The sequence below is a fragment of the Meriones unguiculatus genome, chromosome 14, assembly GCF_030254825.1.
Source record: "Meriones unguiculatus strain TT.TT164.6M chromosome 14, Bangor_MerUng_6.1, whole genome shotgun sequence".
NCBI classification, from domain to species: Eukaryota; Metazoa; Chordata; class Mammalia; order Rodentia; family Muridae; genus Meriones; species Meriones unguiculatus.
This window is the reverse complement of record NC_083361.1, coordinates 71,956,855-71,973,684: the sequence shown is the minus strand read 5'-3', so window position 1 is coordinate 71,973,684 and position 16,830 is coordinate 71,956,855. Positions and strand designations below refer to the sequence as shown.

The following is a 16,830-nucleotide window of genomic DNA, read 5'->3' as shown; positions in this document are numbered from 1 at the left end:
ACACAGGCTCACGTCAAAAAGGAATGTGAGGATCCACCCTCACTGCTTAGTACCAGCCAAGGCACTATCACATTTTTTTTTTTTTTTTTTTGCTAACCAGATTAATTTGCATTTCTTTATTAATGGACAAAGTAGAGCATCTTCTCAAGTGTTTAGGTCACCTCTTCTTAAAAAACATTTATTTATTTATGTGTGTGTGTGTGTGTGTGTGTGTGTGTGTGTGTGAAGCTTCAGTATGCATGTGAAAGTCAGAAGGTGACCTGGGGGAGTTGGTTCTCTTCATCCTCCATATGGATTTCAGGGATCAAGCTCAAGTTATTAAATTTGGTGGCATGTACCTTTACCTGCTGACCCATCTCTATTGCATTCACATTGTTTGTCTGTCTGTCTGTCTGTCTGTCACTTATTTTTCGTTTGAGACAGTTTCTCTGTGTAGCCCTGGCTGTCCTGGAACTCACTTTGTAGACCAGGCTGGCCTCGAACTCAGAGATCCGTCTGCTTCAGCCTCCCAAATGCTGGGATTAAAGGTGCGTCCCACCACAGGACAGCTTACATTATCTTTCTAAGAAACATGTGTTTGTATGCTCATTCATTCATGACCAGTTGTGCTTGGACTCTGAGCTGGATGATGTAGGAGTTACTGCAAGTAAATGAGCGAATTCAATACACATAGCCCAGGACACATGCTGTGGTAGAGGCAGATTTTGAGTTGTGGAGACATTTGTTAAATGCTTATCCATATTTTTGTATTTCTGCATTTTTTTTTCAGATAGGGTTTCTCTGTGTTGTATGCTTGGCTGTCCTGGAACTTGCTCTGTATCCCAGACTGGCCTCAAACTCACAGAGACCCACCTGCCTCTGCCTCCTGAGTGTTGGGATCAAAGGTGTGTGCTGCCACTTCCTGTCACATTTCTAAATCTTTCTATGTAACATATGGACAAACATTTGGCTATATACTGAACCTGACAGAGATGGCTTTGATTAGAAACCATTTTCCCCCTTTGTGTTTCAATTTATTTTCAAGCTTTTGTTTTGCTTTTTGCTTGTCTGAGACAAGGCCTCAAGAATCCCAAGCTGGCCTTAACCTCCCTGTGTCAGTAACACTTCTATTGATGTGACAAAGACCATGACCAAAAGCAACTTGGGGAGGAAAGGATTTGTTTGGCTTTCGGAGCACAGTCCGTCATGAATGGGAGTCAGGGCAGGAACTCAAGGCAGCAACCTGGAAACAAGAATTGAAGCAGAAGCCATGGAGCAACACTGATAACCGGCTTGCTCCCTTTGCCTTGTTCGGTTTGCTTTCTTATACACTCCAGGACCTCTTGCGCAGGGATAATGCCACCCACAGCTGTCTGGGCCCTGCCGCATAAATCATTAATCAGGAAAATGCCCTACAGACATGCCTACAGGCCAGTCTTTTCTCAATCCAGGTTCCCTCCTCTCAGATGACCAAGCCTGTGTCCACCACCTACGAACACACTCCCTGTGTAGCTGAGAATGGCCTTGACCTCCAGAGTCTCTTTCCTCCAGCTGCTAATCTGAATTACAGACATGAGCTATTGTGCCTGGTTTAACAACAAACTGCACTGTAACTTTCTACATTCAGAAGTCATTGCTGTTTTGAACTAGAAGCTAGGTGATATTCCCTTCCCACTAGGGAACAAATAGAATCTTTTTCAGGAAGATTCTATTTTTAGGAAAGATAAATGATGTGAAAAACAAACACCCAAGCTTATATGTATTTTATATATACTTTTTTCTCTCTGATGATGACCAGCTCGAAGGAGAAAGATAGAAATCCACTTACATAGCTCCCGAGAGGTTTACCTGAGTCCTAGCACTTCCTGTCCCAAGTTCCTGCCAGATGTGCACTCTCCAGAAGCACTGGTGATTCTTTGCATCTCTCCCTACTGGGCAAGCTCATTGGGCTCCAAAAACAAACAAACAAACAAACAAACAAACAAAAAACAAAAAACAAAAAACAAAAAACCCACACAGGAACCTAGCAGCTCAGAGTGGCTTCAGGATGCAGACCTCAGAATTTCCTTTTTCTGATGCCAGCTTCAGGCTCTGCGTCCAAGGGCGACCCCTGTTGGTGGGATTTAAATTTGCTCTCTTTTTTTTTTTTTCAGGCTCTGCGGTTACAGGTGAGGTCCATTGTTTTGCTAATCTAGTAACACTCTTGAGGTCTAGAACCAATTCACCAAGTCTCATCCTGCTTCTCCTTTCTAATTTTTTTCTCAGCCCCTATAGAGGGATCCAGGGAAATCCCAGGAAGTCAGGCCTAGAGGCTTGGAGAATGGAGCCACAGAGGTGGCCAGCCCTTCAAACTTCACACAGGCATGAGGGGAGAGTGATAGCTTTGGCGGTCAGTTGGTGCAGTGAGGTGACTTTTGACTTAAGTTCAGATGTGGAGTATGTCTGGCTGGCTGATGAAAACTGCGAGACGCAGGCAGTTTGTGGAGCAGGGGCAGACAGGATATCACATCACACAGGATGAGGTCGAGGGGCTGAAATACTCCAGGAAAGTGGTGGGAACTCATAACAGGGTGTATGTGTATGAGGCTGGGTGTGACTCCATTCACAAGCCGAGAGCAACACCCTTCCCCCTGGGGATCCTGGCAAGAACTAGAAAGCTAACAGTCTATTTTGTAACTAGCCCCCATCCCTGCATTTCTAAGTCCTTGGATTTAAAGAAGTGTAGATAGGAAATCCATCAGCTTCACATTGCCAGTACTCACCCCAAAAGAATGACCCATCATACCCTGTCTGTCACAGAGGACCAAGTGGAAGTGCTGAGAGGATGTGGCTAGAGAATCTGGGTTTAGACATATGGAGCCTGTCTGTAATTCATCAGCATTGTTTCCTCCACCCCAGGCATTGCACAGTGATAGAGAAAACTGGATACCAAAGGAATGTGCCGGGCACTTCACATCTTGGAGGAAACATGACAAAGCACTCAACAAAGCACTTCCCAGCCTTAGCCAGGAGACCACTTCTCATCTCTAGGATGCCTGTAGAGATGAGCTCTTCTCTTGCTTTGCAGCCTCCCATCTGGGCTCCACTACTTGGAGATGGGGAGTCTCACACATGGCCCCAGTGAGGCTGATCCAAACATACTTTCCTCTGCTGAGCACAGTGCTCCCTTACCAGCCCATGCCCCAGTGTCTGTGGGCCTGGGGAATGGGTTCTTTAAGAAAGGGATTCAGTGAGTGGCCACAACGTGAGGACTGGCTGGGCACTTTACAAGGAGATAGGTTCCACTTCCATTCTGCCAGAAAAAAAGGACCAAGGAAGGAAGTCTGCCCAAGGATCCAATTCACGATGTACTTGGATGCCAAGGACAAACTGAGACTCTCGGTCATTGTTTCCAGCTTTCTAGAAAAGATTTGGAGGTGGAATGCTTTTCTCTCCTAGTTCTGACAAGTGCCCCAGGCTTCTGCCTAGAGAACATACACAAGGGCTTCCAAAGACTCTATCTGTCCTAGACTGGCCCCAAAGCCTAGACTTAGATTCCTAAAGCTCGTGGACGCTGCCTAGAAAGAAGCCCCCCTCCCCCATACAGCTCATAGGACACTGGCAGGCAGGAAGAAAGAAATGTGTATTTAGGGTCTCCCACTAACCAGAGGAGGGAGCCGAGTAACAAGTTCCCAAAGAGGGAAAGGATGTAGAATTGCAACCAAGCCCTCATCTCAGAATTCAAATGAAATAGAAAGAAAATCCCTAACACCTCCTGCCCCCTACCAGGCTCAGAGCGGGTAAAGTAGCTGGTGCTTGGGGGCAGCTAGTGCTGAGGAGATGCTAGAAGCTCTGTACGGGCTTATTCCTGTGGCAGGGAATAGGTCACCGGTAGCACCTTCTTATTTTGACCCTTGAGAACATTGGCCAGTCTGAGCACACAAGTCCAGCGTCTTGCCACCCCGCCCGCAGGATAGCAAGTATTTGCTGGGAATTAAAATCTCACTGAAATCCTCCCTGGGATGTTGTTTATTATTTATTTATTTATTTTTATTTTGAGACTGCGTGTCTCTGTTTTACTTGGAACTTGCCAAGAAGACTAGGTTGGCTGGCCAGCAACCCCAATGACCCACCTGTCTCCATCTCTCCAGAGCGAGGATTACAAACCAGGGCCATCACCCAAGGCCTTTAGATGTAGATTCTGGCGATTGAACTCTGGTTTTCAAACCTGTAAGCATCTTAGCGACGGAACCATCTCCCTAGTCAACGAACCCACTTTTAAACCAAGGTCTCTGACTACAAGTGGGTGTATCTTCTCTAAGGGACCTCTGGATTCAAACGATCCTGGATTTTCATGTTCGCTTACCAAAAGGAGGAGGGGTTTGAGATCTAATAGCCTAAACGTAGAGTGGCGGCGGCTCTGTGGATGTCTCAAGCCTTTCTCTTCTGCCTGCCTGTCCCTTGGGAAGGCCGATGTAAGCCGCGCTTCCACCGCGACAACCCTCGGAGGTCGGCTGCGCTCGTCCTGGGCTCCAGCGCCCTCACCTGGTGGCCGCAGCATGTCCCGGCGGAGGCTCTCGGGCTCCGGTCTGCGGCTCCCGGAGCGGCCGCCAGAGCCCGCCCGGGTCCGGCCCCGCAGGCCGCCCACCTCGGTGAGTGGGAGGACGCTGCCCTGAGACGGGGGTGGGGTGGGGTGGGGGGGGACAGAGGGGACGGGGTGAGTGCGGGCGCCGGGGGCTCTGGTGGGGAGGAGCCAGCCCCGGAAGGCGGCTATAAAAAGCGGCGGCTCGGGCTGGCAGCTCCGAGCTAGCTAGCGAGCCAGTGAGCGCGCGGAGCAGAGCGAGGAGCGCCAGCTACGCAGAGTGGCAGTGGTCTGCTGCCGGGGGGCAGACCGTGTCCAGGGAGACCCGAATCTGCACCCCACTTCTCGTGAGCGCCTGTCCAGTTTGCTCGCGCTCAGGGGCTCCACGCTCGGGATCAGATACCAGACTCCGGGATGCTGCGCTCCAGGTCTCCGAGGCGTGGCACTGTCTCGGTGGTCAACCTGAGGTAAGAGGACGGGGGGGGGGGGGGGGGAGGGACTGGGGCACGAGGGCTGCATGGAGTCAGCCTTGGAGAGAGGAGAACAGACGGAATCCCGCGCCTCCCCCCCCCCCCCCCCAGTTCAGGGAAAACGTTGTCCTTCATCAGTCTGATTGTCCAGCCTGTTCTATGCTGTCTGTCTGTCCGTCTGTCCGCCCGCCCGCCTGCCTGCCTGCCTGTCCATGCTTGTGTTGGTGGGCACACGCCCCCCCGTCACCGCTCTCAGTCTCTTGAGATCTTTACCAGCGGCAGGTGTTGGGGACGCCCATGTCCGATGCATTAGACGGGAAGCAGATCTCCGCTTTGCTTAGCTTGTGCCCCTGTGAATGGGGCCAGATGTGTTCACACAAGCAACACTGTCTCGCCGAAGAGAGACGGCCCCCAGGCAGGTCACTGCACTGGGAAGGAGCCCGAAGCAGTGAGCGCGCTTACCCTGTCGTCGTAAGTCTGTACCTCGCCGCCTCCGCTTCGGCAAGGGCTCCTTTGGACCGCTACCTCTGCCGTCTCCGCGATGCGCTGGCTCAGGGCAGGAGGAGACGATCTGATGTTAGACGGCCTCGGTGCTCCCTGCTGATACTTAAACAAACGCTAAGCCTGGCAGCTCTGCCGGAATATTTAGAGGCCCCTGGCAACCGCCATCATCTTCAAGAAAGGTTGCGCTGGAGTAACCGAAGAACCAAGGTCTCGGCGGGGCACACGCCTGAGTCGTGCGCGGTTCTCCAGTTCGCCGCCCTGGGAACGAAGTCCAGTGATGTTCCGTAATGGACCCGAGAGAATGAGTGTGCCCTGGACAAGAAGGGCAGCGCGCTCGAGTTCCCCAAGAGACGGACATTCTACTCGCACCAAGTATAAGGTTCCTCCTAGTCCTGCTCCGAGCAGCCAACTCTGCCCACAGGTAAGAACTCCTCTTTAAAGCCAAGATGTTGATGTGAGAGCCATGGCCTGGCTGACGCCGGGTCCAGGAGATAGTGAGCCTGGGAGTCATCTTCATCTCCGCGGTCTGGAGAGGGACCCCGGGCGCGCCCGCGGGCTGGGGAGCAGATCGCTCTGCGTGCCCAGGCTCGGCGCCACCATGGACAGCTCCCAGCCACTTCCGCCACTCGGGGCCTGTGGCCCTGAGTCTGGGCTCCTCCGTCACTGATTCAGGTGTTGAGATGCCGGGAAGGTAGGAAGGGACTAAGAGTCATGGAGACTAGATATTCTTTCTGGAGGCACTAACCACTCGGGAGGGAGCTTACTCTGCCGAGAGGCTGTGGTTTGATACCAGGTCCCAGCAGAGCTTGCGTCTTTTCTGTGTAGCCCCTTGTTGTCACTGGGGACTTCATTTATTTTTATGTGGCACCATAGAGATCCCTCAGAAGTGTGACAGGCATGCAGCTTCTGTTATATGACACAGACAGGGAGATAAAGGTATATGTAATTGGGTACAAAACTGAACTTCTTTAAGTGCAGGGCATAAGGTCATGTGTTCTTTTTTAATTAAACCGTTTAGTAACTACTGCGATGAATCAGTACTTTATTTTCACAGTTTATGATAGAATGGAGAGCAAACCACAGAAGACGAAATTACAAGGGAAGTGCAAAACCAGCTATGCTCTTGCTGATCCTAACGGTGTCCTCTAAAGCAGGACTCCTGAGGCAGCTTCCAAAGGCTCCACTTAGAACAGGAGATAATGGTTCAAACTGATTACTTGGAAATGGAGTGAGGGGTTCTTTCCTTCTTCTAGTAAGAATGGCTGTTTTTGTTTTGTTTTTGCCAACACTACCTATACACAAATACGGAAGTGTGTGTTCCTTTATTTTAAATATTACAAGAAATCAGAATTTGTTTTTTCTGCTTGTGACGGGTGAAGCACGGGTATAATAAAAAATTTTTAAAAGATGGAGAGCAGGAGAGAGATCTGTGACTTTGGGAAAGTCAACTAAACTTATACCTGTTTCCTCGCCTGTAAGTGCGGGCAAGGGGAATCTATCAGGAGAGACTAGGGAAATTACTAGGATGAGGCAAAGCAGTTCAGTCCAGTGTTGCTGCCAGAGGATTCTGCTAAAGTGGTACCGATTACAGATGCGTTTCAAAGTGCTATGCAGTTTTCTGAACTATGCTTACCAACCCCGTGTGCTCTTTCTTGACCCAGTAACTGGTTGGGAGCAATTCCATCGACATTTTCTCACATTTGACCACTCACCAACAGAATTTATAAAAGTACTGATGAAAGATAAATGGAAGAATTTTCACGAGAGACAAATCAGCTCACTGTTTCTGCACTGTAACACTTGGAGGAAATACTGTTTTAAAAAAGAAGTAAGTAATTTTCAGTACTTCATTTCAGCCCTTTGACCTAGACCAGTGGTTCTCAATCTGTAGGTTGCAACCTTTGACCTACAGAAGGCTCTGAGTGGCCCTTGCACAGGGGTGGCCTAAGACTATAGGAAAACATAGATATTTACATTATGCTTCATAACAGTAATAAATTATAGTTATGAAGTGGCAATGAAAATAATTTTGTGGTTGGGGTCACAACAATGTAAGGAATTGTATGTATTAAAAGTTCACGGCATTAGGAATGTTGAGAACCAGTGATCTGGATGACAATTTCTTCCTGATCCTTTTCTCACATGATCTTCTAAGGAGCCCCACTGTCTTTCTGAGGCGCAGCACCCTTGGGGTGCAGGTATGGAGGGTCTCCAAGGCCTTGGGTATGGATAGTTCTGGTTAGCTGCTGAGGGAAGACTTTGGTCTTGTCAGACATAGAGTGATCATGCCATACATGCTCTTTCATGCTTGAGTTTTGCTTGAATATGACAAGACCCTTGGTCTAGACCCTTGGCTCATGATCTTTTTATCCTCACTGGATTTGGACATCCCCTTGGGTTCCATATTTGGGATTCTATCTGGTAGAAGCCACCAGGATATGGCACAACACAAAATTCAGATAATGGAGCCATAAGCACATAATACAGTAGTTGGATATTTCCCCCAAGGTGAGCATTCACGTGCACCTATTTCTACCAGCTTCCCATTCTGGTGTGCTAAGATTTTCCTTCATTCCCTCTCTTAATAGATCAGAAGGAGTCTTTGTTTCCTGGAAAGGAATGTAGTTCAGGAGCATCCCACAAATGCTGGGAGTCTGTGAGTGGCTCTCATCCACTGATGATGTGATCATGACAGAAAGACCTGGGTCCCCAACTCATCCTTAAGTCTGGAGTGTCTTCTTTGTGCTACAGAATCCAGTCACTGGTGTCCCTGTGGCTTTCAGGTAAGAAAATGACTGAGCTACAGAATGCTCGTGGGAATCAAGGCCAATGAGAAAAGGAAGTGGTATGGCTGGAAGAGAGGAACTCAGCAATGGTTCTGTCTGTGGCAGCTGCGTTTAAGTCTGTTTCTGGGACTGACAGATCAGAGGGCAACTGACAGATCAGTGGGAAAGGCAACTCTAGCTGCTCTCATTGGCTCCTTTGCAGCCTGCGGCATGAGTGACCCCTTTTCGTCCCATGTAGAGCTGGCAGATCAGCACTGTCATGTGGATTAAGTGCGCTTTGCATTTTATCTGTAGCTCCAAAGACAATGCTTGCATGGAGGTGGGCTTCCCAAAGGGAACAAAGTCATGTTTGTGAACTTCATCCTTAACCGTCACAGCCCGGGTGACATGTGTCTTTTTACATGGTGGCAAATACACGGGTGTTTGATCTCATCAGAGTGATGTGTCAGCTGTCTTTATTCTGGTTTTCATCACTGTGGAGGCAGCTTCAGACTCCTTTGAATGGGGACCACAAGGATCTTGCTTGCTGGACTCTGGTTAGGTTGGCAGCAGTTGTGAATGGGTACTCAGGGCCATGTGTTTCTCTCTGTTGTTTTGTCAGCTGCTCAGCATGATCTTACCCTCTCCCAAAGCCTTACTTGTAGGAACTTTGCAGATTTGGATAGGATGGAGGCTGTCATGGTGACTTTTATTAGTCTCCGCACCTTGCTGTCTAGCCACTCCCTTGGGATCATTCTGGCCTCTCTGGCAGGATCCACAGTTTTCCCTTTATCTTCTGTCTGCCCCAGTGCCAGGCTTTGTTCTAGCCTAGGTCTCTGGCAGGGAGACTGCTTGCTTAGAAATGTCATCAAATATACATTATACCACTCTTTAGTCCCTCGGTGCCAGGAAACACACTTACCCACCCAAAGGGAGAGGAGTGCTTTCCTAACCCTGTTATTTTCCAGAGCCTGTCCCCAGATTCTGCTTGGCTCCTCTAGGTTCTGCGTGGCTCCAGGAAGCTAATATGGCCTTCCCTTCATAGACCTGCAAGGGAGGGGTCCTTTGGAAGCCCAGGCATGATTTCCCTGCAAAGGCACCACCCACTCTGAGCAAGGATCTCCCCAGCCTTTTTTCCCCAAGACAACATTGCTCTTTGCCTTGAGAACTCACTGAGGGTTCGCTTTAAGTCTTCTGCAAGGCAGTGAGACTCCAAGATTACCCGCGGTTTTATAGTGCTTGAGCTATGCATTTCCCCCTACATGAGGAACTTAGCCTTCGGGCGTTTTCTATTTCAGGGAAGTCATGACCAGAGAGGCTGGTGGCTTTGCCATGCAGAGTGTCGATGGCAGAGGCTGTCTATTCTGTCTCTGGATAGGGTGAAGGCTTCTTCCGCAGCCTACTGCACAAACGCCCTGCTTTGAGCTGAGGGGTTTGCGCTACTGGCATGAGACTTATAGCTGTTGGGAGTGCTGCTGAGGACAGTATAGTGAGCAGGAAGGTAGGACTCAGACTTCCTCTCGTGTGGCTGCACTTCTCAGGAAAGATGGAGGCCACTGGAGCATCCCTTGGAGACAGAATGGGAGGTGATGACCATTGCCATTCAACTCCCCACCAGAACTGGCCGCCATCCAATCTTGGGCAGGATCCTTGGCTTGTCCCATCTTCTGCTTTCTTACCTTCTTTCATTAGAGGAGTGTCCTGAGCCTGTAAATAAGCTGCTGAGAAGCTTGAGAAAGCACAACTTCTGGCTTGGCAGATGAGGGGTGGGATTGGGAGGTCTGCATTTCTAACAAGCTCAAGGGGGACACTTCTGGTTCTGAAACTCCCCTTGACTTTCTGTGATTCACACTAACTTATTTTAATGTCATTTGAGTCAGTTTCTAACGTCCAAGTGGATGGAGCCAAGCTGGCCCATGACCTCTTAGTGACCTTACAAAGACCTTTCAAATTCCCGGAGATAATTATGGTCATTCCTAAGCTGTCTTATCAGCAGACTAAATATCTTGAACCCCTTTTCCCTGTCATAATAAATTTCCCAAAACTCTCCGGACCCAGTTACATTTAAGTGCAAGATTATTGTGTAAATGGCAATTTATCTTTGCCTGGCAGGAGCATTTGAATGCAATTTTGGTGGCATTAAGAGATCATTCAAAGAATTTCATCTAACTCTGGTCCCAGACAGTGAGAATGCATGTTTACAGTTAAACAACTTTTCTAGACTTTAAAAGATTACATTTAAAAAAAAAACATAAAAATAAAATTTAAACCCCAATTGTCTTCGTCAGTCCCCCATCCCAGCAGTATTCCTGCAGGGTGGGGTGGCCACACCAAATGCATTCTGGGAGCCAGAGGTGCAGGTGTGTGCTCTTGCAGTATGTCATCCACCACCGAGATCTGAAAATAGAGAAGTCTGTGATCGTCTGTGTGGCAAGCCCTGAATTAGCTTCTGGAGAGTAGAGTTGAAGACATGGTCCACGATGTCAAGGAGTTAACAGTTCAGAGGAAGGATGGACCTCAAGTCAAAGATTGCTCCACAGAGTAAGGGGGACCAGGATAGATGGCTCACAGGGCTGAGGTTAGGACCAACTCAGGGAACAGGGGAGCCATTGACTCAGCTGGAGGTGAAACCAGGGAGCTTTGTGGAAGTCTAGAAGGATTAACAGGCGTGTGTGTGTGTGTGTGTGTGTGTGTGTGCGTGTGTATGCGTGTGTGCGCGTGCGTGCGTGTGCACAGCCCTGGCCTAGAACTCACTCTGTGGATTGGGCTGGCTTTGAACTCAGAGATCCACTTCCCAAGAACTGGGATTAAAGGCTCGCTCCACCACCACCTGGTTTAACAGGCATTTTTCATTTAGGAAATGATGGGGTTCTGAGAGGGAAGCTCAGAAACATTCCACACAGAGAGAAGGGCACAGAGAAAGGTCCACACAGAGAGAAGGACATAGAAAAGTCCAAAATGACTCACTTCTTTCAACTCTCAGGCGCATCTCTGGCTCAGGGACAGGCTCCCTGACATGCCCAGACATTGGCTTACACTAGGGAAAAGAACAAGCCAGTGGTAGGGCTTGGGACTTTTTTTTTTCTTTTCTTTTTAGTTTTTCCGAAACAATGTTTCCCTGTATAACCTTGGCTGTCCAGGAACTGGCTCTACAGACCAGGCTGGCCTCGAACTCATAGAGACCCTGCCTGCCTCTGCCTACCAAGCGCTGGGATTAAAGTCCTGCGCCAACACCACGGTCTTGGGACTTATTGAATCCTAGACTAGAGGTTTAAAAAAGGTCTTTGACTATAAAATGTTTTATTGCTATAAAATCCTATTAAATCCCATTCACAAACCAGATAAGAGATATCTATGGCTGGGGTGTGTGTGCATGTTTGTCTTGAAGTCTACAAGAGGTTCCAAAGATCCTTCTGGGTTCCCAGGCACACAGTTGAAAAGCCTTTGTCTGGGATCTTTTTGTTTCGCTCCAGGCAGCCTTTTTAATGGTGTTATCTCAGTTTCACTGTATCTTGCTGTGTCTTTAAGATATTTTGGTGTCTTGCTGTTTTGTTTATAATGGTGTGTGTATGTGTATATCATCAATTTTCAAAGAGAAGATAAGACTAGAGTTATTTTGCACGTCATAGCCTAAAGACCACAGAGGATAAGGGTTGCTATTGGCAAAGGCTCTCTGACAGAAAGCTCCTGATAAGCTCACCATGGGAGGAAACAATACAGCTGTGAGCTGTATGCAAAACAACTGTCTGTTTTCAAACCTGTCAGTCAGTCTTAAACCTAAGACTTTCATATGTTATAAAGGTGGGTAATAAAAAAAATTAGTTTATTTTCTGGATGTAAAATGTTGACACATTCTACAGAGGATCTTGGATCTCTTTTCATTAATGAAAGGTAGCCCAATTTGAATGCAAGTGTTTTTGAAGGAGGAGTCTGCAAAGGGGAGGCAAGGCTAATACGTAGGTATGGAAGAGTTTTGCTAGCAAGGCAGCTCAAGGTGTGGTTCTTGGGTGCCTCCTACGAAACTCTGTCCTAAGGAAGAAATCGATACCTTGGGCGAGATTTGAATAGAACCTGCCCGTCGGGTGAGTGGTCCCAGTCATTTAAAGGAGAACCAGAAAGCCTCTTCTGGGGCTGGTACCAGCTCTTCCAACATAACCATACGAATTATTTAAGATGGTGAAAGCAAGTCTTGCTTAGTCCGGGAAACCTAGAACACACTCTGCCATCAGAAGAACCTTCTGGGTAAAGAAGGAACTCTGGCAGGGGCACAGTGGTTGCACAGCTTCCGCCAAGCTAGGCATTTGGGGTTACCTGAAGTTCCCTCTGTGCTTTGGGCAGTTTCAGAAAAGGCTGGAGAATAAGGATGATCTCTAGGGGAGCATCTGACCTTCATCCCACATTGTCACAGCAACTGGAACCCTGAGCAAAAACTGGTTCCCATAGCATGGAGTCTTAGCCTCTCCCTCCTTCCTACGCTTTTCTTGGGCTACACTCAGAGTAGTTTCTGCATTGCCCTGGTGTCTTGACAGAGGTGCCCTGTTGTCTCAGCCACATGGGACTGCCTGGGAGACTAGCTGGAGGCAAGCTTAAGCCATCACAGACAAGGATGTAGAGAATGCTGCTTGGCTATCACCAAACTTCACCTCGTCTTCTCTTTGCCTTCTCAGGGGGGCCATGATGTCTGCAAGTGGGACTTGAGGACACTGATGGGTTACAGAGGTGGTCCTGTGTAGTGCTTCCTTTCAGCATTTAGCTCAAAGCATTACTGTCCTGCTTTCTTTATTAAAAAGAAACATTGTATGTATGCATATGTGCAGTGTGTATGTGTGCGAATGTTCACGTATCTGTTTGTGCATGCATGGAGGGGCCAGAGGTCAACATTTTACTCACTTGTTCTCTACCTAATTGTTTTGAGAAAACACCTCTCACTGAACCTGTTGCTCACAGGTTCAACTGTCAGTTGGCCAGTGGAGTTCAGAGATCCTCTTATCCCTGCCACCCTAGAGCTGGGGTCACAGGCATATGGCATTATTTCTGGATATCAAATGCAGGTCCTTAGGCTGTGTGGCAAGAGCTTTACCAAACTGAACCATCTCCCTGCCCCCTACCTGCCTCCTGTAGAAGACACTTGTCACCCCGACAGGTGGGACACTTGTTCCTGTCCTGTCTCACTGTATGGTGGGACACAGCTGTTCCTCCTCTAATGAACAGTAGAGATCAGCCCCCAAAGGAGCGCGCAGGGAGCAAGCTTGAGTGAATCATTAAAAAAAAATGTTTTTAAACAAGCTGGTAGTTTGTGACAAGCACATTTCAAAGCTGGAGTGCGGGCACTGAGTAATTTGTTCATGTGCTCGTTTTCCAAAGGACTGGGTTGAAAAAAACCTCAGACACCACTGCCAAGTACTTTTCCTTTCCTTCCCTTGGAAAAAAAAATCATGCTGTTTTCAGAGGAATTTAATCCATACATTTCAGATCCATTTTCATGTTACTCAGCAAAATGTTGCATTTCTCTACTGTTGCTCAGCCCTGAGTGAGGCCGAACATTCCTCTTTCCTCCGACTCATGCACATGGCTCATAGCTGAGTGACTAGACAGCCATTCATTGCACACCAGGAAGCCTATAAACCGGAGTAATGTTTTGACTGAATTTTAAATGTTGGGTTACAGCATCAACTATATACTAAGGACTAAGCTTTCTGTTCCTCCTGATGTTTTGTTTCTATTCTATACCTAAGATAAGCGTCTTAGTTTTCTATTGTTGTGACAAAAGATCATGACCAAAAAGTAAGTTGAGGAGGAAAGGGTTTCTTTGGCTTATACTTACAGATCCTAGTCCATCATTGGAGGAAGGCAGGACAGGAACACAAGTAAGGCTGGAACCTGGAAGCAGGGGCTGATGCAGACAGAGGCCATGGAGGGGTACTGCTTATTGGATTGCTTGATATGACTTGCTCAGCCTCCTTTCTTATAGAACCGAGGACCATCAGGCCTAAGATGGTACTACCCACCATGGGTTGGGCCTTCCCCATATTGATCACAAATCAAGAAAATGCCTACAACTGTATCTCATGCAGACATTCCCTCAACTGAGGATCCTTTCTCTCTGATGACTCTAGCTTGTGTCAAGGTGACACCAAAACCAGCCAGTACAGTAAGTATTTTACTCACATCACCCTAGGCTCAGGTTGCTCAAGCAAACCTGTGGGGATGCAGAAGGCACTTGTGAATTTGTTGGGATATGAGACTCTTTGGGACCGAGACATAAGAGGCACATGAGGTCTGTGTAGAGTCTGGAGCTGAAGTTATCCATTCCTTTTTCCCTTGTTTACCTGTCTTTGGCTCAGGCGGAAGCTTGTGGCCTATGGGGAGAGCTTCTGCTGATTTTGTTGTACTGCAATGCGACTGTTCCTGTGACTTTCTCCCCTACCCTTTTTCTCTAGGGTTGCATGCATCCCAGGCTGGCCTAGAACTTACTATGTAGCTGAGGATGACCTTGAATGTCTGATTCTCCTGCTTCTACCTTCTAAATACTGGGATGATAGGAATACGCCACCTGGCCCAGTTTAAGTGCTGTTGGGGATGGAATCCAAAGCCCAGTACATTCTGGGTAACCGTTCTGCTGTTTGAACTATGTTCCCAGCCCATATCCTAGGACTTTCCAAAAAGGCACTGATACCATAAGAATCCTCTGTTCTGTTGCAGGTAGTGACAGTTGTATGGTCTGGGCTTCAGGATACCCAGATCCATGGTTTTTATTTTATTGAAATTGATTTTGCAAAAGCACAGTGGCCTGGCCATGTTGGTGGTGTTATGTTTGCATCACAGCTTCCAAACAGCTCAGCGATGATGCTGACCACATAATTGTCTGTTGGAGCTTTTCAGGTGGCTGAGGAAGAGCTTACACATGATTCAGATTTGAAAATCATAGGGTATGGTTTATACAAATGGCAGTGTGTCAACATCTGGAATTTTTGGAGGATGACCATGCGATGAAAGTCTTTTTCCCTTTAAATATACCCATAGGCAGTTGCTTTAAATAAGAAGCTATTCTTGACATAAAAACAGAGGTGATGGTTCTTTCAAATCTTGCTTCACAAGCATAAACTTGACCCCATGCTCTATGGAGGTTGCCCGAGGACACTGGGATCTGGAGGGGCAGAGAGGGGAGAGTCAGGATTTGAACAGTGTATTGCTTCCTTCATGGCTAATTGTTGACCATTCTGGAAAACGTGGCCCAAGAGGCTGTGGTTTCTTATAGCTGGATATGACTTCTATGTCATCACCAGTGATACAGCCGGTAGCCCTTTCCTCATTGAGAGACAGGATCCCTTCCGGGTGCAAAGCACATACTTGTGTTCTGTCTATTACTGATGACTAGCATGTAGTAGGAACACACATAGTTCTCGTTAGGCCTCCCAGGCTGTCCAAACATCTCGAAATGAGCTCAGGCCTGGACGGTGGGAGAAATTCTAGAGGTTAGAGAAAGTTAGCAGACCCCAGAACTCATGAAACCAGGTCCCAGCTGCCAAAGGGGGTCATTTTTCTTACCTTGGGCAGAAGGACATAGGGCTGCATTGATATACACTTATGGCTGCATATCAGAGCCCCCATGCCAGGTTCCTGGCCCTTCCTTTCCCCTAGCTACTCACCCCTAGTGTTTGGACATTTACTTCTCTTTTTCATATTCTATCTCTTTCCCTCCTCACCTCCCACTCCTTTATTCTCTCTTTTTCTCTCTCTTGCTATTTAGCTTTCTTCACTATCCTTTCTGGCTCTCCTGCTGTCCTGGCTCTAGCCATGTTCAGTCTGCTGGCCATGTTCATTCTGTTTCTTTTTTCTCTCTACTCTCTCTAACATCTACAATAAAAACCTTAGCCATGTCATGGAATGGTCACGTCATGACATCAGTTTCTTTGCTGTCCCCCCATACTCTCTTTTTACTTTGAAACAGTATGTCACTGAGTTATCTAGTCTGGCCTTCAACTAACATCATAGCCCCAGCAGGCCTCCAGCTTTCAATCTTCCTGCCTCTCAGCCTCCTGAATAGCTGGGATTTCAGGCCTGGGCTACCAGGGCTGGTGGTGTAAATTCTTCTGTATTTTGCTCTGGGAATGGGACAAAGCTAGAAACTTCTAGCCACCTTCTGAGACATCTTGCTCCTGTGACTCTGAGGTGATCCCCATCATTTAAATTACCTGGGATTTATTTAGCACTTACCAAGTTTAGATCCCAGTGAAACACTTTTTACACACTACCCCACATTATCTACCTGACAACTGTGACAAACCTTGGTCCCTTTTTGCAGATGGAGGGGCCCCAGTGAGGTGACATGATTTAGTCAAGATCACCTACTTTGAGGTGGTAGAGTTGAAAATTTGGACCTGGGGCTGCATGACCTAAGAGGCCTTGCTCTTGATAACAACTGCTGTAGCTTGATTCTTGAGCTTTGGCAAAAATGTGCTGGGGTGGAGGGGAAGGGGATGTTATCCTTCCCAGTAGAGCAAGTTGAAAGGAATCACAACCCCAGCATAGTCACTGTTAAGTGTGGATC

The 16,830-nt window shown here is 47.8% G+C and overlaps 1 protein-coding gene and 1 long non-coding RNA gene across 3 annotated transcripts in view; both read left to right on the top strand.

Moving 5' to 3' along the window:
- Positions 1 to 4,726: 4,726 nt before the first annotated feature.
- Cemip (cell migration inducing hyaluronidase 1) overlaps positions 4,727 to 16,830 on the top strand; it is a 149,426-nt gene continuing 137,322 nt past the window's right edge. For both annotated transcript variants that reach the window (XM_021647278.2, XM_021647277.2), the window contains exon 1: positions 4,727 to 5,007. In XM_021647278.2, coding sequence (XP_021502953.1) covers positions 4,955 to 5,007 — 53 coding nt within the window. In that variant the 5' untranslated portion in view covers positions 4,727 to 4,954. The remainder of the gene's footprint in view (positions 5,008 to 16,830) is intronic.
- LOC132647249 (uncharacterized) overlaps positions 5,285 to 16,830 on the top strand; it is an 80,865-nt gene continuing 69,319 nt past the window's right edge. The window contains exons 1-3 of the long non-coding RNA XR_009585607.1: positions 5,285 to 5,935; positions 7,176 to 7,342; positions 8,103 to 8,297. This is a non-coding gene — a long non-coding RNA (uncharacterized LOC132647249). The remainder of the gene's footprint in view (positions 5,936 to 7,175; positions 7,343 to 8,102; positions 8,298 to 16,830) is intronic.